A 23118-nucleotide genomic window follows, 5' to 3' on the forward strand; every position below is an offset into this window, starting at 1 on the left:
GACATTTGAACTCCTCATAATGCAAGACAGACGTGTTTTCTGAAGAATCCTGGAGTTTTGTTTCAGGCTTACCAAGCAGATAGAACAGGGGTAGCACCTTGAATAAATGTCTTATTGTCTAGGAGGGTAGAGAATCTTTTGAATTTTTGGCTCAATCTATGGGTTATAGGATCTTTTCCCCACCTCATTATATGGGCTTTGGATTTTAGCACTGGAACTGACATTTAGAATCACCCCTCTCATTCTATAGATGAGAAAACAAAGGCTCAGAGTTGTCTACTAACTTACCCAAGGTCACACAGCTTGCTAGTGGTGAGACTAGACTTGATTACTAGGCTTTTAGATCCTGCTCCAATGCTATTTCTAATAAACTTCCTGGTGGAGTAAGTGGCAAAGTGACAACCTCCTTTCTTTTTAAGTAGAAGAAAGAGTTTCTTCTTTGCCTTGCTACCAATAATTAAATGAAAACAATGCTGTAGAAATAGGGACAAGGTGGGATTATGCTGTGGATAAGAAATAAATTATAAAGTAAATAAAGTATATTTTTTCAGAGGAAATGAGACCGATTGCTTTTCTCCCGTAAGTGCCCTCAGGTATACATAGGAAATAGATGTCTCCTAGTCATCTGCTCTTTCTCTTTTTCATAGCATTTTAAAGTAACAGGGAATCGAGAGGCCCCATTTAGGGGGTTTCAAACCATGTTCCAGGAAGCCCCAGTGGGCTTGCAGAGAAGCCCTTCTGAGCTGAGGGCAGGAACTAGGCGGCCTGGATACTACACTGCTTCTGGCTACCTCCTTCCCAGCATCCAAGAAGAGGTCCCTTTTATTTTCTTTGTACATTAGAGGTCTAGGTAGAGTTTTGTTCAAGAAAAAAAAAAGTACTTCAAAAAAACAAATAAATTTGAAAGCTACACACCTAATTCAGTCCATTCATTGAATTACAGTTTGTGAAGCTGAGCCCCAGAAAGGTCAAATTGAGTGAGTTAAGAGCTGGGTGCCATCTCCCATCTTTCTGCTAATGTCGATCCCTCCCTCTCCTGGTAACCCAGTCCCATTACCCAGACTCTCCTTTTACAACAACTGGGCCCTCTAATCCCACATCCAGCCAATGGCCAAGTTTCCCTGGTTTTGCCAAGGACTTTCTCCTTCAGTTCAACTAAAGTGAGGGATCTGATTGGTCTTTTACCAAGCTGTCGTGAAGTAAGCCATAGCAATCGGATTATTTAGAAAGTTCTCACTACAGTCAGGCTTCAGTATTTAGCAAATACTATTGTTAAGTTCAGGTTATACAGTGTTCCTTTAAAACAATGCCAACTAAATTTTTCTAGAAGGCAGACCAGATTTTTAAAAGATCTTCTTTTCCCATTCTTAATACTTCTTAAAAATTAAATATCCACAAGGAAAGTGATTGGATTCTGCAGGAAGGTGAGTTCCTAAGTGAAGGGATACAACATCCCTTTGCCTTTCCAGGGCTATGTTACCGCTAGGCAGTAGCAGATGGTACTTAGGCTACCAGTGAAACAACAATATTTAAGAAGGAGAAAAAGAGCAGACAGAAAGAGTTTAAAGCAATCTGATACTTTACATTTCAAAAAAACCCACCTAAGTAATCATTATAGGAGGAAAATCAGAACTTGGTGACTTCAGAACTTAGTGTTCTCTTTATTTCCAATTACAGCTGGAGCTGTCACTGTATTCCTTTCAGCCTTGGGCCTTTCTCAGACCTGACCTGGCTCATCCTGCAAGCCTCCCTCCCAGATGTAGGAGAAAATGCTCTGAACAGTCCAAGCCTGGGTTTTGCTATCTCTCTTTGGGTGATGAATTTGCCCCAGGTGAAAGGTATTCACAAAATAGTTGCAGAATGAAGTCTTTTGTCAACTCACCGAACAGGCTCAGTAGCTCAAACAGGGTCAATTTCCCTCTGTATATGGAGATTGGCCTTAAGGGTTTTGCCCTTGAGTTCAACTCTCCTTTGGCTTAACTTGACTCCTCTGAAACAGGACAGCAACCATGTATAAAGTTCATTGTGGAACACAATAAAGACCTACAAAGTAATGGATGGTATAGCTCTTCAGAAAGAATTCTAGTTAATTTCTATTGGGACATGTTTGTATTTAAGAAATGATGTGTCCCCAACCCTAGAAAGGAAAGATCGGTTATCAAGAGGAGATATAGAATGATTGTGTTTTCTTTACAATTTTTACTGATAAGTTTCAAGAATTCTGTTCTCTCCAAGAAAAATAAAAACATAAATTCTAGTATTTATCTTTGTGGATATATGTTTGTGCAAATGATGTGTGATATTTTATGAGAAGGTGTGAATGTGTGTATAGGACTCAAGTGTGAATTACTGATATGTATATGTACTTGAAGTATGTTCAATATCTATGTGTGTATTTCTGAGTGTGAATGCAAGCCAAACAAGAATGTGAATTTATAAATTCGTGAGTATTGAAAAGGTTAACCACACACAACTGAAGCAGACGTTCTAATGAGTTCTCTTGATACTTCAATAAGTGCCTTGATTTTCTTCAGATAAAGAAAGGACAGAAAAAAAGAAATGGATGACTCCCTTTTCTTTTGGTTTAACAGCAGACAGTGCAGACTATAAGCTACGGGATATATATAGTTTGATTTGCTTTTGGTAGTAGAGAAATGATTGCTTCTACTGTAGATGAGAAATGAAACTTTCCTGTGAAAAAGTTTCCTATCTTTATTGCTGATCTGTGTGCCTGGTCTAATTACTAAAAGCTTAAACCTGGGGTGTGGGGAATTGAGGGAGAAAAGTTCCCCTTTCAAGAGTAATTGGAGAGAAGTAGAGGAAGGGATGGGGAAAGGAGGGAGAGAGTGTGGGTGGGGAGAGTGGAGAGTATGTGGAAACCATAACAGTTACTAAACAGGAGCTCAGCTCAGGTTTCCTCTGATGAATTCCAAGGCAAAAAAGTGTGGTTTGGGGTGAGTTGGTGGCAGGGCTGCAGTTTTCTGCAAAATAGCTGGCAAAGGAGCTGGACCTGGTAGAAAATTCCCTCTTCTGCTAGTTGAGTAAGAGCAGCTGGTGATCTATGTCCTCACACCTCTGCCTTCTCAGAGGGTCACTCCGCCCTATTTCATATGCATAAGTCAGGACCAGTGGGCCTCAATGGGCTGGCTAGATGACACTGGGTTCCCAGCATGGGTGAGTGGTGTGGGCACCTGGAAAGCCCGTGGGTATTGGCTGCAGAGGAACTGGGCCTCATGGCTGGCCTCCTGTGGTCTGGGTGGGAGGGATGAGCTCATTGTCCTCATGGTTGGGGTGGGTGCAGGGTCATTAGGTAAGAAGATGATGTGCTGTGTACCAGCCTGAGGAAATGGCTGTTTTTGTTTTCCACCCAGTAGGAAATGGACCAGAATCCATTTGATTCTGGGCAGTTCAACACGGCACAGTTTGAGCTGTGGAGGCTTGATGCCAAAAAGGCTACTTGTGTGGATTTGTGTCCCAACCACCCGTGTGCAGCGTGCCCATCTTTTATGCATTTAAAGCCTGTCAGGCCGGTAGTCTAAAGCAGAGGTCTGGGAGATAGTAATGCCAATAGACATGGGGAATAGTAAAGTGCACCTGTAGAGTTAAAAAATGCATGACCTGTTCCCTCAAAGAGTGAACACAGGAGAAAGACCCATCCTGGAGGGCGGCTGCTGAGTCGTAATACATAATTCACAGGCCCATGCTGCTCCATGCAGATGGCGATATTAAATCGTGATTGATGCTAAGAGACACACACATCTCAGGAAGGTCTCCAAGAGGCTTCTGAATATTTCCATGTCTCATGTGCCTTCCCAGCTTCTGTTCTACTGTGGTATTTAAGCAAAACTCCCTATTTCCCAATAATCCCTGCTGGGGATTGCAGAACTTTACTCCCGAATAGATGAGATTCCTCAAATGTCATCACCCACCTTCGGAGCCTTTGAAGGTGGCTCCCTTCCCTCCTGGGCCACATGAAGCTGTTTGCCTCCAGCCAGGCACTGCGGGTACAGGGAGCCAGCTCTTCCTTCAAATGGCCAGTTATGACTGGACAAAGCAGCAGCACACTCTGGTCGTGGTGATCCAGGCAGGAGGGATAGTGGGCAGACAGCGCAGAAGAAACAGATGTTCATTCAACACAAAGCACCTTTGTCGAAATTCCAAGGCTGGAGCCAGTAGATTCTCTAATACAGATTTTTCCATTGGGTGTATAATGAAATAATAAATCAAATTTGTGGTATATGTGGAATTAAATGTTTGGGGGGTTTGCATTTTTTTTTTCTTAAAAAGGAAAATAAAGGGGGCTGCAATCACCCTCCAGGGCCTGTTCTGGCCCAAAGCTGAGAGTGCTTCCTCTGCACCACATGTAATTGTTACCAGGCTCGCTTGTGGGTCGGCACCACAAAACCACCATTGTCAGTTCCCGGAGCCCTGACTGCTGGCCGCCTGGGCTGGGCTGGGAGACACCAAATAAAAAGAAGGATTTATGAGATAAAGATAGAGATGGGAGGTTGAATGAGGAGAGGAAGATGGGCCAAGGAGGGGAGGCAGGAAAGGCAGGGAGGCATGTTGAGTTTGCAGTCCTCTTGTTTTTTTAATCGCAGACCATGTAATTGAGAATATTTATGGCCATGTTCTGGAATACTTTCATCTGTGTGTGTGTGTGTGCGTGTGTATGTGTAGTCGGGTGGGTAGGGGGAGGGATGAGCTGGAATAATCTCTTCCACCAAATGAGTAAGTAGGTTAGTCCTCTGGACTGCCATAAAAGGTCTGTAAAATAGTTTTAATCAGACACTGGTACAGAAGAGAAGGAGGGAGTGTTGGGGGAAGAAAGCTGTAACATATTTGAAGTTCTTTGGGTTGTTGATTTCTCTTTCAGACCCACCGTGCGGAGGTCGTTTGAATTCCAAAGATGCTGGCTATATCACCTCTCCCGGTTACCCCCAGGACTACCCCTCCCACCAGAACTGCGAGTGGATTGTTTACGCCCCTGAACCCAACCAGAAGATTGTCCTCAACTTCAACCCTCACTTCGAAATCGAGAAGCACGACTGCAAGTAAGCACTGTCCTGTCCCACTGTGTATCCCTCCATGAGATGCACATGCTCTGCCCCCCACCCCTGCTCTTGTCACTTCTATCACCCCTCACCCCAAGACCTGCTGCTAACCAGTGGATCCTGGTCTCAGAGGAAAACCTCAAGGGGCATTCCCTTTCCAGGGAAATAAAGGTGTGGCTGACCCACAGTATGGTGGAAAGAGGCTTCTTGAGTGAAAAGTAGAGAATATTAACCTACCTCCAAAGGCTGGTAGGGGAGGAGAATTTCCATGTGGTGGCAGGGGCTGGACTACAAAACTCCACCTCTTGACTTTGGGTTACCTTCCTCTTGGAGATCTCCCCTTTCCACAGCTGCTACATGTATAAACCCCACCCGCTTCCTTAATAAGATAGTAGCTATATCCCCAAGTGGAGACTTCCCCTGCATCCAGCCACGCAGGATCAGCCTGTTACTTTATATAGTGGTAACTGGTTTCCGTATAGAAAAATAAAAAGAGTAAAAAAAAAAATCTGAGTAGTTCTAAGATTCATATTGGTTCTTGATACCTGTGCTATACAAGTTAGAGTCTCAAAGTCAGTGTTATGGATTTATTTAACAAACACTGTTCTAATTGCATTACAAATATTAATCCATTTACTTTGCACAGTGGGCCCTGGGAAGTTAGTGCCATTATGATCTCCATTTTGCACAAGAGAGAAAACTGAAGCACAGAGAGGTTAGGTCAGTCACCCAAGGTGACTCAGCTGGTCTTACAACATTGATTCTGCCACCCTGGAAATGTGTGGCTTAGGAACTCCCAAGTGGACATTTAGACACTTGTGAGTACTTTAGAAACGCCATGTTAACACTGAGGTCCCTAAAAGTTAAGGTTGGGAAGCAGGCAGCATGTCTAGAATGCAGATGTGCTTTGCACTGTCTACTGAGCTCCATCTTAAAGTCTTTCCTCATTGGAACTAAAGTGAGAGATTTTGTGCAGAAAAGAATGTGCCAACAGTCATATTCTGCCCCAAATGAGCGCTTACAGCATGCTGTTATTCTGATAAGTGTTCAGTGCTCCCATGTGATTAATACATTGTCTAAGTATTCCTTGCTATTAAGCAAGGAATTGCAAATACTGAAAAATTAATAAAGGGACCAGCCGGCGGCACAGGTACCAAGGAGAAGGCAAAACTCCTACAGGCCAGGTCTGGGCCAGCACTTCCTCGTGGAGGAAACAAGGCCCCTCTTTAACTAATGCCAGACTGTGAGGCTCAGTGAATTGATGTCATTATTATCCTCCTAGGACTACTTTGCACCTACATAATGGTTTTCTCCTAACAAGAGGTAGTCTTTGTTGAAAACCAAAGGGTTTCCCGGATGGATGCCTCATGTGACGAAGAGTCATAAGATGAAGTTTTTAATCCCAGATCCACTCTTGACTCAACGGATGACATAGGGAAACTCATCAGTTCCTCTTTGTCTAAGTTACATGAGTACCCTGCATACATTTGCTCAGCATCCCAAGGCTTCTAATTCCCTGACAGTGAACTTTATCAAGCATTTCTGTTATAAGAGCTTCTTCATAAGGTGTTTTGGGCTTTGATTCCTCTGGCTGGACTGCAGAAGGTTGGCACAAACGGAAGCATAATGTACGGAGACAGCCTGGCTCTGAGCTCAGAGAAATTTGACTAAGCACCTCTCTCGACTAAGGGCCAAATTCTGTTATGCTTATGCCAGCAAATCTCCCAGTGAAATTGCCAAGAGGTCATCCTATGTATATTCATAGTGGCAGAGGGAGAAAGCATGGCTCTTGGAAGGAAAAACTTAGGAGCTAGTAAGCATGGCTTAAAACGTGTTGGGAAGGATGAAAGGCCAGAAAAACATGCTCCTGCCCTGCTTTGGGCTGCGGGGTACCCCTTCCATGGACAGGACTCAGTCCCAGAGATGGAGAGAACTAAAGGTTGCCAGAGCCTCTGACAAGGGAAAGAAGAAGGCATTGCCCCTTGCTGGAGGTGGAGTAGGGGCTTTATAGGGTTATCTTCTGGCTTATCATCCTTGCTAAATCACTTCCTGTTTTTCTCCCCATTCCATGACCTCATGTGTCTGGTTTGAACCTAAAAAGTGAGGGAGGTCAGAAAAAAATTTTTCTGGGGTCTGTTCTCCCAGGGCCAAACTGTCGGAGAGGCTCTGTTGGGATTAAGCCTCATCCACTTAACCTTGTCATTAATTCTCTGTTCCTCCCCCACTCCCCATTTCTCTCTTTCTCTCTCATTAATTTTTGTATTTAGAAAGACACATCTGGTTTTCTCAGCCTCTCACTCTTCAAGGTATTTTTGACACTTCCCCTGGCCATTTGCATTTGCAATAAATGGGCTTCCCCTCCCCACTGCCTTGTTTGACTTTCTTGTGAAAGGAACAATTAATCTAATTGAAGTCCTGGAAGTTCTGTTGTGTTCCGGCTCTCCCTCTCTCTTCCATACTGCATTTTCATTCCAAGGGAGCTCCTGGGTTTGGAAAGCACTCACTATCCAAGGAAATTAGCCTGCTTTCTCCTTTTATTTTGGGTGCATGCTTCAAATTGGATTTGGCACGACAGGCCCATAAAGTCGATACTTCCCAAAAGAAAACTGCCTGGGCTGGTCTTCCAATCACAGGGCACAACAGCAATGCCCCAGCAAAAAGGGGAACTGAGCAAGAAAGTCAGGAGAAGCAGCCAGCTCAGCTGTGGAGACAGAGCAGTGGTCAGCACGCCCAACCTCGTGTTTGCCCAGGTTCTTCCTATGAGCAGGGTTAACTGCAAAGATTGCCCGGAGGCCTGGAAATGGGGCCCTGATATGAAAGAATTTATCCTGGGCTGTGGCCCCTGGATCCTTGGCTCCCTGTATACCTTGAAATCTACATCCCAAAGATTGAGACGGTTGCTGAGTAAATCCCAGATAGACCTTTTCCCCTAACCATTGCTTATTAACTATGTTCCTAGAAGCTTGCTGTCTGCTTGGAAAATTTCACTCACAAGCCACAGCTTTGCCTGACTCAGTGCAATTCAAGGCCACCATCTCTGGTGAACTTCCCTTGACTCCTCCCTCCAGTCACTTGCAGAAATGCAAATCCTGGGCACCCACAGGCGGTTTTGGGGCCTGTATAGAAGTTGTGGGCGGAAACCAGAGGCCTCTGTGGCACAGCTGGACTCCTGAGGCCAAAGGACAAATGGGCGAGACTACGGGCCGTCTGGGCAAACAGAGAGAAGCCACTTTATTCCCTGTGGAATGGAGGATGCTAGGATGTTGCTGCTCCGGCAGACAGAGGCTTTTCGCTTGAGTCATCAGCCAACAGACTGAATGTTATGGTTTTAGAAACCCATACACAAAGTTGAGTGGTTTTTTCCATTTCTAAAATTTAAAATGTATGTATTTTTAAAACACCCACCTGCATATAATACACAGCTTGTTCAGGAGTTCTCAAACAGCCCCAGCACCCACCCCATCTCAGAGGCTCAACCAAATAAAACCCAAACCAAGAGGCTGGGTTCTTTTAAGCATTGGTAATTTCTACCTGTAATCCCAGCACTTTGGGAGGCTGAGGCAGGCAGGTCACCTGAGGTCAGGTGTTCAAGACCAGCCTGGTCAACATGGTGAAACCCCATCTCTACTAAAAATGCAAAAAAAATTAGCCAGGCTTGGTGGTGCATGCCTATAATCCCAGCTACTCTGGAGGCTGAGACAGGAGAATCACTTGAACTGGGAGGCAGAGGCTGCAGTGAGCTGAGATTGCGCCACTGCACTCCGGCCTGGGCGAAAGAGTGAGACTCTGTCCCATTTAAAAAAAAAAAAAAAAAGGTAATTTCTAGATGGATATCTTGATGGGTCTCAGAAAGTGCAAAACCCACTAGCAAGAAATGAAAGAACATGTTTTAGGCTAAAAACCTCTCAAGGAAGTCTACATAAATGATTTTATGTGCAATGTTCAGCACAGCAATATCTCATTTACCACGTATCATTGAAGAATGACATTCCATTTAGGTGAATTGTCCAGATACTGAAATATCCACCTTTAAAGTTCTTAAAAAAGAACTTTAGAGTTCCAAGAGTTCTTTTTTAAAAGGATTTCTGATCAAGAACATTCTAAATCATGCGCTGCACTTCCCTGTCTTTTTAAAACCTACATTGAGAGGAGTCAACTTTTTCTCAATGTTCGGGCTTCTAATTCTAAGCTTCACTTTTGTGACAGCCAGGTATTGCCATATTTGGAACAGGCAGATTAAGATTTGAATTTTATTGACCTTTTAAACTTCCCAGGCCTCAGTTTCCTCATCTGCAAAGCTGTCATAATAATAAATATTTTGCAAGATTACTCTGCCTGTTTATGGCAACTATGTTAGCATCATTGGACTTTATCAGGGGACAGTTTGGGACGATTTTCTATCAATCCTCCTGCCTTCACACATCCTGTTATGAGTGTGCCTGTCTCCTATAGCTTTCCCCTTCTGACTTGTTTTTGCTTTTTTATTGGGTTATCAATTTTGCTTCAGGAGCCCTTGCTGTCTCTTGGGAAGTTTGGGTTCTGGGACCTAAGCTTTGCCCAAGCCAGTGCAATCCCAAGGCCAGCATTTCCAGTTGGCTTCAGCCAGCCAAGCTTGCAGCAGAGTTAGGACTGGGGAGCGATCCCAAAGTGACAAAGCATAAGAGCAGCAGAGGATGGAGTTCTCAACATCAGTGTAGCTGCTCAGAATCTTTTCTTCTAAACTCCCCCACACCCTCATATTCTGCATATTTAAGGTTTTGGATATTTGCCTCTAAGTGTCCTAGATAAACAGGGCGCTCTTATGTTTATTTACAGCCAGAGGGGCCCTCTATATCTTAGAAGATGTGTCTGTTTCTCCCAAAGTAAGAGATGATATCTTAGAAAGGTAGCACTTTTCCAGTTGATAACCTGACCATAGTAAACAGAGGGATCAGACCAGACCTCAGTTATCTGGCCCCTCCCCACTCAGCCAGCAGTGTTTCCCTGTGCTCAGCAAACACCCTCGATTCCCTGCAAACAACCAAGCATAGTCTTACATCTGTGTGAGCCCCCTGAGTTCCCAGGGCTCCAGCCCTCCTTCCCCTCCCTCCACAGTGTCCAGCTGCAAGCTCCCATCTTCCTCCCCTGAGTTTCCTTGCTTCCTGCAGTTCTCTCTTATCAGCCCCTCCTCTGAACTCCCAGAGCACTTGATGTTGCCTGAGTCACTTACTTTTTGTTCATATGTGGTCATCTTGAGTTCTCAGCATGTAAATTCTACAAGGGCACAAAGCCCTTCATGTCTAAACTCCCATGGCACCTAGACTAGGAGGGTGCTAGGCAGGTGTGTGTAAGTGATTTAGTGATATTTTTACATTGGAAATGCCAGGCAATAGGTCAGCATGAGCTGAATCTGTGTGGGAAGGCAGATAGATCTGTTTTCCCTATTTGTCCATCTGGGAATATGACATAATCTTAGGGGGTAGGACACAGGCCAAGAACGTCACTAACTGATTTGGGACATGAGTCTCTTATCAACAAAATGGTAATAGATCATTCATTCATCAGGAAATAGTTATTAAACACCTACTATGTGCTAAGTGGTAGTATTGGGAATACAGTGATGAATAAATCACATTCTTTTCCCTAAAGTTGCTGTTACTCTTTCATTTTACAGATGAGGAAACTTGGGCTCAAAGAAGTTGAGCAACTGGCCCAAGGTTCCACTCCCATAAGTGGCAGAGTAGGGTTTTGAAGCCAGATACCCTAGTTTTCAATCTCTGCTTTACTCTTGTGCTCTCTGCCTCCCCCACATCATGCGTTTGGCCGGGGACATGATATGGACCTGTTATGTGGGCCCACAGCATCCAGGTCCAGCCTAAGCTGGGAATATCAAGGAAGGCTCCCTGGAGGAGGTGACACCTATATGAATTCTAAAGAAGTTGGCCAGGCAGCAGGGAGTGTGTTTGGCTGGTGTCATAGGCAGACAGCAGCATGCTCAAAGACAAGGAGGGATGGCTTGATGCCTTCAGGAACCAAAATAATTGAACATTCCTGAACCCAATTTCTTAACCAGTGAGCATTGTAAGGGTAGAGTAAAAGGGGCTGTCCTTGTGACTTGCTGACACAAACCCTTTTCCCAGTGAAGAGGTGCCTGAGCAATACTATTTAATCGTATTTCCTGGCCAGACAACTTCCACCATCTCCTTAGCAGACAGGGTGGTCAGGAAGCAGGAAAGACTGAGATTATGGGGACTCTCTGCTGTCCCCACCTTCCCTGTCCATCGTAGGGTCTCTGCAGCCTCATTCCCTATGTTCAAGTGGAATGCCTGAAAGTGGGGTTTGACCTGGGAAAGTCCAGGTAACACTTCAGATTAAGCTCCTCTTGTCAATTTCCTGCTACACAAGGCTTTCTGAATCCAAGTCTCTTTCCTATGAATAGAGGGCGGGAGGCCAGATTGCCCAGTTGGAGGTGTGGCTTTAGCTGGTGTCCGTTGAAGTCTGAAAAGCCAACAAAGCATAGCGAGAATTCCGTGTTGTTCAAGAGGGTGCCTTGTGCTTGTTGAGGAGAGGCCGTTGGCTTGATCACTCACGACATTATTACTGACATTATTATTTACTGCCTGCCCAACCACAGAACTATTCTGATTCCCCTAAGGAATCAGTGAGCAGTAATACTTTTCTGTATTGCAACAATCCTCCTAATGACAGAAACAGATCCACCTCCAGGTACGTGGTGGACGAATGGGAGCAGCTGGCTGTGGCCCCGACACTTACCAACCTTGACCAGAGGTTCCACCCAGCAACTCCACCTCGCCCATGGATCAGGGGGAAAAACAACTCACAGACTGTTCTCCTCTTACCAAGGTTAAAAAGCAGCTGGAATTACTTTGGGCAGTTTGTTTTTAAAAATGAGCGTTGCAGTTGTAACCGTCTCAACGCAAGCTTCACTGTGGATGCCCTTCTTAACATGTGCTTTATCTTCTGACTGAGAAAATCACTTGAGATTTTATCATGCACAATCCCACTTGTTCTGCCTCTCCACCCTGGCACCTTCTCCGAACCCAGAGATCCCAGAGGGCCAGCATCTCACCCCCATGTAACTCCGTGTAATTCTCCCATCTAATTACACCGGCTGAGAGTCTGTCTTAAGAAATTCAGTGGGAGCTCCAGGTGTGGAGGGGATAAAGAAGAGATGGAAATATACCAAGTAAAAACATAAGATTTTTCTAAAAAGGGATTTGTGTATTTTCCTGGAGTCATGAGTCCTATAGAAAAAAAATTTATATTATTTTTGTTTTGTCCTTTTTAGTGGCAAGGGGATTTAAGCCTTTGGATTAAGAGAAACTCAAAAGATAATTTAATTCCATTCTTACACTTCTGCCTGGATAAATCATTCCAGAAAAAAAGAAAAAAAAGAAAGAAAAAAAGATATCAGCTGCTCTTGTCTTTCCTTCCAGAAAAGAGCTTCTGTAATCGTCCTTCATTATGGGACCTCGTGCCTCACAACTCATCTCAGTTGATTGCAGAGTAGATGGTTGTATTTAATTTACATAATCAAAATTTTTTTCCTAGAAGGAGAATCCCTGAAAAATGTTAGCTGGGTCAAAATAAAATTTTCTAAAAAGAAGGAAAAGGAAAAGGAGAAAGAAGTGTAAGTTGGGCTTAGGTATGGGAGGGCAGCAGAAACGCATGACTCTTTTAATGCCTTTTTTTGAGCTTTGTAGCCAAGCATCTTACAGTCTCTAATATTTTTCTACTTTTTCCCACTGGGACTCAACTGTATGTTTGTGGGTTACGTGAAGGAACTCTCAGACTTAGACAACAATAGCAAACATTTATTGAACTCTTGCCAGATATCAGGTCCTACCCTAAGAGCTTTCTATGTTTAACCTCCACAGCTGGTACTGGCACTGCTATTATCCCATTTAACAGATAGAGATACTGAGGCCCTGAGAGATCACACAGATAGTAATTGTGGGGCTGGGTTTGAAGCCAATCAGCGCAAAGCTGCCTTTGTATACCTGTGTCAATCTGCTTGGAGCTGTCATCTGCTGTCCCAGTGCTTAGGTATTTGGGGCCTCTCTGATTTCTTTAGATATCCTTGACAAGCCTTTTCTTTTCCTTTTCCATTTTTGTTCCTTTTCTTTGCCTCTTCCTGCCATGCAGTCACCTCCGGATGCCAGCAGGGCAGTCAAGGAGAGAGATCTCTTTCTGTGTCTTTAAATACAAGCCAGAGGCTTCTCAGTCCATCGTTTCTTTTTGCCTCCCTGTCATCAACCTCCTACTCCCCCAATCCCCCCGCAGCCTCGCTCACCATCCCCTTCAAATTCCCTGCCATCCTCACCACCACCTTCACTCTCCATCTGGAGTCCAAAGATGTGAGGGCCAGTAATAGAGTGTCAGTGGAAGTAATTGATTCCTCACACTGAGAGAATTCGCCTGCCTTTAGTGTCAATGGAGCTGAACCAGAGTCTTGGAGGGTGAGCGAGACATGTAAACAGTCCATGGCCGAGCTGTCAGGACGAAGCCAGACACACTGGAGAGTGAGAGAGGGGGCCAATGGTGGAACAAATAATTGTTTTATTGGAAAGGAAAGGAGTAAATAATATTTCAGCTCAGAAATTGGCAGTTTGAAAGACATGGTTGAGAGCTTGGAGCAGAAGGATTCGTGATGCAGGTTTTAATGGAAGAGATGTTCTTTGTCTCAAAGTAGGAGGTTTCATCCCCACCCGACCCCCCCTCCCATTATCATCATTATTATCATTAAAATAATTACTGTAACAATTACAGTTGATGAGACCTCAGGTTTATAGAGCACCTTTCATCTAAAAGTTCAAAGCAATTTATCTATGTGTCATCTTTTCAGAGTGGTAGGAGGGTAAGAAAGTATTATTTTGGGGGGTCATCTGCTGGGAAACTGAGGTCCAAGCAGATACAGGATTTAGTTTAAGCCTCAGAGCAGGCTGCTGGGTTAAATGTTGGGGTACTGAGTTATCTTCTGGGGGCCTTTTCTGCTGTACTCTTCCCTGCCTGGGCCTTTATCCACATGTGGCTCTTGAAGCTCACCCCTGGCACTGATGCCTCCTCCCACGCTGCCAGGGCCCCCACTGGTCGCTACAATATTGTGGCCAACCAGCCAGAAGCTCTGTGCGCAAAACAAACAGCCCGCTTATGGCTGTGCGATGAATCAAGATCCTTCAAGGTCTGACTCACACTGCTCCCATTCTGCTCAGAGACTTCCTGTAATCTGGTTCCCTTTCTTGTAGAAGCTCATGTCCTTTCTAAACATCTTTCTTCATGGTCTTATGAGGCTCTAGCTGGGAGCACCCCACATTCCTAAATGCTTGCTTCCTCCACCCCCAACAAACCCCGACCTGTTCTCTCTGAATGGAAAGGGCATCTCTGGGATGGGGAGAGAAGGTGAGTGTTTTAACATGCCTCACGTGGCCCGGGCTGCCTGTGCAGCGTGACGCTTCAGAATGCAGCTGTCGAGAGCGTAGTCACGAGCGTAGTCACAAGCGGAAGCAGTTCCAGCTGACTGGCCCCGGGGTGCTAGATTCAGGATCTCTGCCCTGGCGTGGCAGCAGCCCCTTCCTCCTTGGACATTAGTGCAGGCCCATCATTTCCACACCATGGTGCTTTTTGCACAGTAGTGACAAGTTTGCCCCTGGAGCCAGGAGAAGCTCTAAGCTCTGTAACCTGAAGCTTCAAGTAAATGAACTCTAAAAGGGGTCCCATCACACCTGTCACCTACTCCCAGACTGTCCCCTACTTGGATTTCTACATGGCACATTTTTCAGATGAGTTTTGCATCTTCCAAGTTTTGTTAGGGAGGCTGGATGCCAGCAAAGGGGAATAGAAAAGTGATATGGAGCCTATATCCCTGGAAAAACAAAAAGGACTTTTTTGTTGCTGTGAGGGATTCCCTGGTGCCCGGTACACTTCCGTTCGCAGCAGGCTCCCATTTTTCGGACAGATGGGGAAGTTATGATTTGCCCTCACAATTGGATCCCCCGGGAGCTAGAATCAGTGTGAACACCTATGCCGGAGGGAACGGTTCACTCTGCCGAGTGAACGGGCGCTGCCAGCACACCAGGCGCCCCGGACGCTGTGCTCTGATTGCCCTTCGGTGGTCACCCATGCAGGCATCCCCACCAGGCACAAAAGCATGATCCCCATTCCGTTTTGTCAAATGAGGCAAACTGAGGCATGCAAGCATGATTGACCCAGACCAGCATAGGAAAATTCAGCGAGTCCTAGCCAGGCTGGGATTCACCTTGACTGCTGCCGCTGCCGCTGAGAAAAACAGAACTGGAAAGAAATTGTGGACTACTCTTCTTTGCACTCTGGTATCATTCCAGAATGCTAGCAAGGGGCCCTGTAAGTTGACTACAGAGGGTGAGGATTTTATAGACACAGAGCAGACCAATGAAAGACCCGACACTCATGCTGAAAGCAGCCTGCCCCAAAGCCTTAAACTTCACATTGCCACCGGTTGCCTAGAAAACCATTCCTTACACAAGCAAACATGTTTCATCCAAGTGGCCTCCAGTGTGTGTGCTGGTCCAGAAGCAGAGCAGACCCGTGACCACACGGCCTCAGGAATGTGCCTTGCTGGCCAGCCAGGTCAGCGAGGGAAATGGTATTCACCCAAAGGACCAGGGCAGAAGTGGGGGAGGCTTTGTTGTGTGCCCTCAATTCTCTAAAAGTTCACCTTCAGAGAGACTTATCAGACGCGCTGTCTGGAGCGGCCTCCTTCCGCACACCGGGAGGCGTTCTTGGCAGCCTGCTCCATGAGGAACAATGAGATTGGCGGGGCCCTCACTATCATCGCAGGGTCTCTGTGGAAAAATAGCCAGTAATTATAAATAGATGTTATTCGTCGTTTCCATTTTCTTGCCTTCAAGGTTTTTTGGAATAATTCTTTCAGTTTGTTTTGGGTTATTCTCTCCATGTACTTCCTTTGGTGGGTGGTCAGACTTCCTCCCTTCTGAAGAGCTGTGGTGTCCCTGGTTGTGAGGGGATTGTGGATAAGAAGCTCAAAATATCAGATATTTCTGGTGGGAAGAAATGAAGGAAGAAAATGCAACTGCAAACAGCCACTCTTAAAAAGGCACTGGGTACCGATGCAGATACACAAACAGACACAGAGTTTGGGAACTGTTTGAGCCCTTGGCTTTAAATAGCAAATAAGAATAACAGCAGCATTAACAACAAATGGCTATTCGTTGAGCACGTACTGTGTGCCATGCACTGTGCTGACCCATTGATGTGCATTAACTCAGCAGCCTCTTGGGAGCTTGAGTACCTTGCTATCTAAGACAGCAGATGGAGGACGGGTGGTTTCAAACACAGCCTGGGCTCAGAAACACAAGTTTGACATAAAATCTTGAAAACTCAAGTGTCTGAAACACTGTTGATGGATTTGTGCAGGGGGATGATTTTTTAGAAACCCAGCCCCAAGAAGGGGGGTATGGAGACTGCCTCTAACTGTGCTTTTCGTTTCATCTTCTCCTGTCTGGCTCCCAAGGTGTCATGTGTGTGTAACTCTTCTCTTCTCCACACCCACCATCCTGTTTTGTTTTATACTGATAATAATAAAAATAGCCAGGGGCTCTCAGACACTTCCTAAGGCATCTGGCACTGTGCTGGGCCTGCATGTACCTTCGCAATCCTGCCACCATCCCCAAAGGTGGAGACTGTTATTATGTCCATTTTGTAGATGATGAAACTGAAACTCAGAGAGGTTAAATACCTTGTCTGTAATCACACCATGAACAAGTGCCAGAAAGTAGCTGGGTCTGTCCACAAAGCCCACGTGCTACACTTCCCAGATTACACAACACCCTCTTAGGTATGTTTCAGTTAACAGTAATTTAACGTTTCTTTTGTCACAGACCTTTTCCCTAGAAAAATGTGCCTACTCACAAACACAAAATTTCAGCAAACAGCATCAGAGCTCCCCCAACCCACTTACACTTGCGTGTAGGCCCTAGTAGAAATCCACGGATTTAAGAATATGTGCTCTAGATGATAACTTAAGAGCTTATAAATATACGGGATGCTGCTTTCTCACTCCATGGGCCATATGTTCACATATGGATATATATGTGCTTATAAAAATACCACACTTACAAAAATTAATATGTTATCCCATCTGAACTCTTGCAAGCTAGATTTCTACTGGGTGAGTCTCGAAATCATGGATTCCAAATCCGCTCACTTTTCCTGTTGGCGATGTGTCTTTTAATTTTGGTAAGTCCTTCAGCCTTATTTAAACAGAACAACTCAAAAGAGCAAGATTGTGTTAAGTCTCTTACATACCTTACGCCCATTTTGTGGAAACCTAACTGAAGCCATAAGGATTCTTTATACCCGATACCTGCTAATGCTATTGTGCTATGTCAATCTGGTATTTTCATTGCCCTCAGATCTTCATCCCACAAGGAGACAAAGGGAGGAAGGGGAGGTCTCTGTGCCCTGGAGTTTGACTACTTGGGTTCAAAGCCTCCCTCTGACCTTTCTTCCTCATGTAACCTTGGGCAGGTCACTTAACCTCTCTGAGCCCCAATGTCTGCATCTGCAAATGGATGGTAATTGTAACAGGGCCTGGTTTGGATGAAATGAGGATTAAATGAAATAATATCTGAATCAACAGCCTGGCCCATAGTAAATGCTCAATAAAATGTGATATAACAGCTTTTTAGTAAATGGGTGGTACAGATGCAAGGCAGAAATTCAAGGAAATGAAATTTACTTAAAAAAATCTGACCTGACAGTGAACTGACTTCTCCATAAAGGCTAGGTGACTGTACTGAGCCCAAGAAGCAGGTGGCGTGGCTTCAGGTCTGAACAGACCAGAGACCTTAGCACTGTGCAGACCTGCCTTGCAGCCTTTTTAGGCATCATGCAGCTTCTTTGTTGGGAAGTTGTGTGTGACAGTGCTGCTTTTTTCCTCCTAATTTCCTCACAGGTTTTAATGTAAGGATTAATAAGACAGTGTTTGTAGATGTCTTTGAGCCTCCTGGAAGAAAGGCACTCCAGGAGGTGATAAATTCTCTGGCCTGGATAATCTACTCATGAAATATGGAATTTTGAAAGTGTGAGAAAAATCTCAAATCACTTTGACAGCATTTTAATTATAGTTGATTTGTTTGCCGCTAATAGTGAAAATGCTGTCAGCATGATTTGCGATGTTTCTTCCACTCAAAATGTTATATTTCATGTTTTTGAGTCACAAGGCAACATTTTGGTTTTCAGATACAACCAGAATAGCTCAGTAAATGTGTTGGGGCACAAAGACAGAGAGTATAAAATGGATCAAACTCCACGGAAAGCATCATTGTAGCACGCATTCTTCTTAACATGGAACACCAGCCTCGAGTCCCTTATTCATTTACATTTATTTACTCAACAAAAAGTGAATGAGACCTCCTACATGCCAGGCACCAAGCAAGTGTCGTAAATTCAGCAGTGAAGAGGCAAGGTCCTTGCCTTCATGGTGCTTATTGTCTAGGGCAGGAGACAGATCATAAACAAATAAGCATATTGACAAGACCTTTCCAGATTATGATCATAGCAATGAAAGAAGTAAGAGGATGGTGAGATAGAGAATAAGGGCATGCCATCTGAAATAGGGTGGTGACAGCAGGTTTCTCTGAGGAGATAACATTTTTACTTAAGCCTGAAGGATGTGCAACAACCAGCCCTGGAAAACACCAGTGAGGAGTATTGCAGGCAGAGGAAAGAGCACTTGCAAAGGCCCTGGGGTTGGAAAGAGCTCACCATATAAAAAATGTCTTCAACATCTTATGATCTTATGATGAGCAGTGTGAAAGGAGGTCTTGCTTGGATGGCAAAGGTTATGATGTCAGGACTTGGGCAGAGATGTTCTGATATGTAGACCCAAAAGAAGGGGCAGAGTATTCTTCCTCAGAAGACCTAAGTACTCTATCTTCGATACAGTAATCTCCTTCCAAGTGGTTCTGTGTGGCATCCCTAAAGCTGGGTTCTGACAAGGGCCAGACATTTTGGTGTCCTGAAAGAAGGACTTCAGCTTGGTGAATCTTCCAGCACAGGCTCTGTTGACTAAACCAGCCTTTCGTGCCCTGCTGGGAAGTGTCAAGCATGGAGACAGTTATGGAAACTAGAAAGCCCTTTTTCATGTTTGCCTAGTGATGAGAGGAAGAGATGAGATTGTTGCTTTTTCATATCTCTCCCGTGGACTCTTAAAATTAACTTCACTGTCAAAATTTCCCATGGCCCAAATGTAGGTTTGGGGAGAGAAATGTAAGACTTTGAAGTTGAGAAAGAAAGTAGAGAAAGCATTCTCTAGACAAATGCTCACCATGCAGACGTCAGAATCTGTAAGGAGACAAGTAAAAAGGCACTCGGGGAACCATTTTAGAGAGAAAATAAAGAACTGGGAATAGAGATGGCTATTTCAGCTCAGGAAAAAAATAAATAAAACAATACAAGGTAGTGTTAAAGCTTTGAAAGGAATTTTTCATTTAGGAGAGATTATGAATAATGAAATGCAAACACTCTAGTTAATATGTCCGTTAGCTGGCTTATGTTGCCTTCTGGAAAACGAGTGATATGTTCTAAGAGGAGCGGCTTTTCAAGTTATCCTACTTGACTATCGTTGGGGTGAGCTCTGAGTCTGTACCCCAGATTCCTTTAACCAAACACTGGATATTAGACACTAGATGCAAAGCCATATTTATTCCAAAGCCAGAAACTTCCAAAGCCTGTGCCTAACTCTTCACAAATGAACCTGACAACACTGAAATTTCTAAGGAGATTTACTCCAACCGTAGCAAATCCCTCATAATAAAAAATTTCCCCAAATGAGTCAGTCACACATGAGGTAAATGAAACATTCTGCATGAAGTCAGCATGTCATTTGGAGTGTGCCCTTTATATAAAAGTCCCAGCCAGAAGACCATGTGGTTACATGGGGCTTGTCCACAGGGCAGAACCAGAACACTGGAAGTTGCGGGGATTTCAGCTGCCGAATTGTAACTCTGTGTCACTTCCCCTCAAGCAAACCTTATAGAAAAATCTCGTTTTTCTAAGAAGTTCAAGTAAGGCTTGTTGATTATTTGCTTCACAAAAGAATTCACCAGAGGGGTTCTTTAACTAACAAGCTCAGAGAAAAACTTTTTAGTATGACTGAATTATATGAAGCTTTTTCGAAAATGCATCCCTTCTCTATATGTGTGTGTAGATGCATAAGGATGTATTTGTTGCAGGCAGCATTACAAGAAGGGATTTGGGGTGGTCTATATCCGTTGAGTAAATTGAGGCAAGCTTGTAACAGTGGCATTTGTTGGGCAGCCCTGCTTCATTGCTGATTCTGTTAATCCCCTAAATGACTCCACGGGTGATTAGGCAACCAGATAAAACCCTCTCACTTCTGATGAATAAGCCAGTGGGATGTCAGGGCCTCTCTCTGTCCTTCCTAGAGAAATTGGCAACACAAAGACTGGAACTATCTGGCGATCCTTTAAAAAAAGTTTAAAAAATTATTTATTGAATGTGGGTCATGTCCTGGGCACTGTTCTAGGTGTCCCAACCTACTGTGTCTCATTTATTCCTCACTCCAGTTCTGTGACATGGATGATGATGGTGATGATGATGAACTTACTTCTACATCTGCTAAATCACGAGAGCTGCATTCTTTTACAAAGAAGAAAGTAAAACTTACCCATCATCCCACCACCCATGTCTCTGGCCATTGTTAATATTTTAGTGGTCTTTCAGACTTCCTCTGTATGTTTATGTAAGGAAATGTATGTATACCTTTTAAAACATACTTTTTAAAAATCTCCTTTTAAAAAAGTTAACAGTATAGCATGAACATTTTTCCATTAAAAAAAAAAATTCTGGACCTGCAGATTATTGATTGTAGCAGCAGAGTATTCCATTTTATAAATATCCCAAAGGGATTCACCCTCCCTCTATGGTTGGGCTTTGAAACTATTTATGAGCAAAATATCCTCCCACTTTTTATATTTTTTCAAAATATATACACAAAGATGCATATGCATCTTTGCACAATTGTCTGATTATTTTCTTAGGAAAAATTCCTAGCAGTAGGATTGCTGGATTAAAGGCTATGTACATATTAACTTTTGTCACATTTCACCAAAATGCCTTCCAGACTGTTTGAACAGATTTCCATTCCCGCTGATACTGAACCTCTGCTTATTTGTTCCATCTCTTAAAACAAGGTCACTTCTGCTCTGTGGCTCAGCCTCCTCGCCTCTGAAATGGGTGTGAGAATACAACAAATCACAGTTCACATTTACTTAGCACACACTGAGTGCCAGACTACGGACTAACACTTCATATTGATTAGATCTTATCATTTAAGTCTCACATCAACCCCAGGAGAAGATTGTAATATCCCTACTTTACTCTTTTTCTCCCCATTTCTGAGGCTCAGAAAGGTTCAGTAACTTGCCTGAGGTCACCTAGCTAAAGAGTGGCCAAGCTGGGGTACAAGCCCAGCACTGTCTGCCTCTGGGATTGGGACTCTTGCACTCTGGGCCCTGCATTTCTTAGTCCAGATGAGTTGTCTGATTCATGAACATGGGTGGCAGAGCCTCTCACCCTTTGTGCACATTGCCAGGGCATCGCCATGGCTCACAGGAATGTGTCTGTCCAGCAGTGCTTGCCTTAGTGTGAAAGTAGCAAGGAGGGGTTTTCTGGAAGGTTTAGGAGTTTCCCCTGAGAACAAACGAAGCATCTTTTTACTTTTGTTTTGGAAATGAGGAAGCATGTTTTCAAAGTCAGCACCATCTCCCACACTGAAACCACAGACCTAAACAGATTCCCCCAAACTCACGGCCTTCTCAATCTGTGACCATGTCTCCATTTCTTCCTGGGGGGTGAAACTGCCGTTTTGATTTCTCCAGACTCTAAGGAGCTTCAGCAGTTTTTTTTTTGACTGTGGGAGTCCAGCCCTGTGGGGTCTAAGAATGAATTAATCCTGGTCCACTCCTGCTTAGACTTCCTTTACAGGTCTATTATTTGAGTGGCTGAGTAACATAGCTTCTGAGGGCTGAAGTGAGGCCTCAGGCCTCCCCAGCTCACACCAGCCACTCCTGCAGGCAGCCGGCAACCCCAGATCCTTGTATGTGACAGGAACCATTGGCAGGCACATCCCAGAGAAGGGTGCATTCCCAGCCCTCTCTTTACCCGCAAGGAAGAGATTTAAGTGTTGCTTTAACAGGTTGATGCAAAATAAATAAACAGAAAGGGAGGGAGAGGGAGATGGATGGTTTTCAGTAAATAATGGTGCAGCGGCCAGCAGTTGGAAGGGAGCTGGTGGGCAGGAAGTTTCCCACCTAAGCAGTTGTGACAGGAGTATTAACTGGGAGCCCAGAAAGCAAGCACAAACGCAGCACAGTGAGGACTGCCAGAGCACATACCGGGGCTGGAAAATGTGCGTCTGTCAAGATAAAATGGTGCATTATGTTTGCACCTTCCCATGAACCGAGCCAAGGGTGTCTTTGAGGTGCCTTCTTTCCAGCCCTGGCCAGTTTGACTCTGCTTCAAATGAGCACAGGCCTCTGCTTCAGGAGGGCAGCCTGCCCTGCCTCTGGCTGAGGCTAATAGTTGTGTGCACGTAGCCGGTGGGCCCCTGGAGACTCACCCCTGCTTTTGGAGAAAGGTTTTTATTGCCTTATCTAATATGAGGCTGATTCCTTTTAAGAACACATGTTGACTAGACACTGCTGATGTGAACCTCGCAGAGTCATCTTAGGAAGGGCGGTGGCCCAGGGTGGGGAGTCTTTGTCACTAACAATTAAAGAAGGGATGGCCCAGGGGAAAATTGAAACAGGGGGCTGGAGGGAGATGGGAAAATAAGCAAATGTCTCCGAAACATCCCCCGTGTGTCTGGCACAGTGCCTAGCCCCTTACGTCTATATTTTTTCATTCCATCTTCTCCCCAGCCTTGTGGAATGGATATATTTATCCTCATCTTACAGATGAAGAAATTGATGCTCAAAGGGGTTCAGCAGCTTGCAATGTCACAGAGCTAAGAAGGAGAGACTAAGATTCTGAGAGAGCATAA

At 44.5% G+C, this 23118-nt stretch overlaps 1 protein-coding gene across 4 annotated transcripts in view; it reads left to right on the forward strand.

The window, feature by feature from the left end:
- Nucleotides 1-23118, forward strand: part of NRP2 (neuropilin 2) — a 115120-nt gene that overhangs the window by 10149 nt on the left and 81853 nt on the right. For all 4 annotated transcript variants that reach the window (XM_010352641.2, XM_010352643.2, XM_030916703.1 and 1 more), the window contains exon 2: nucleotides 4877-5054. In XM_010352641.2, coding sequence (XP_010350943.2) covers nucleotides 4877-5054 — 178 coding nt within the window. The remainder of the gene's footprint in view (nucleotides 1-4876; nucleotides 5055-23118) is intronic.

The sequence above is a fragment of the Rhinopithecus roxellana genome, chromosome 14 (genome assembly GCF_007565055.1).
Source record: "Rhinopithecus roxellana isolate Shanxi Qingling chromosome 14, ASM756505v1, whole genome shotgun sequence".
Classification (NCBI taxonomy): domain Eukaryota; kingdom Metazoa; phylum Chordata; class Mammalia; order Primates; family Cercopithecidae; genus Rhinopithecus; species Rhinopithecus roxellana.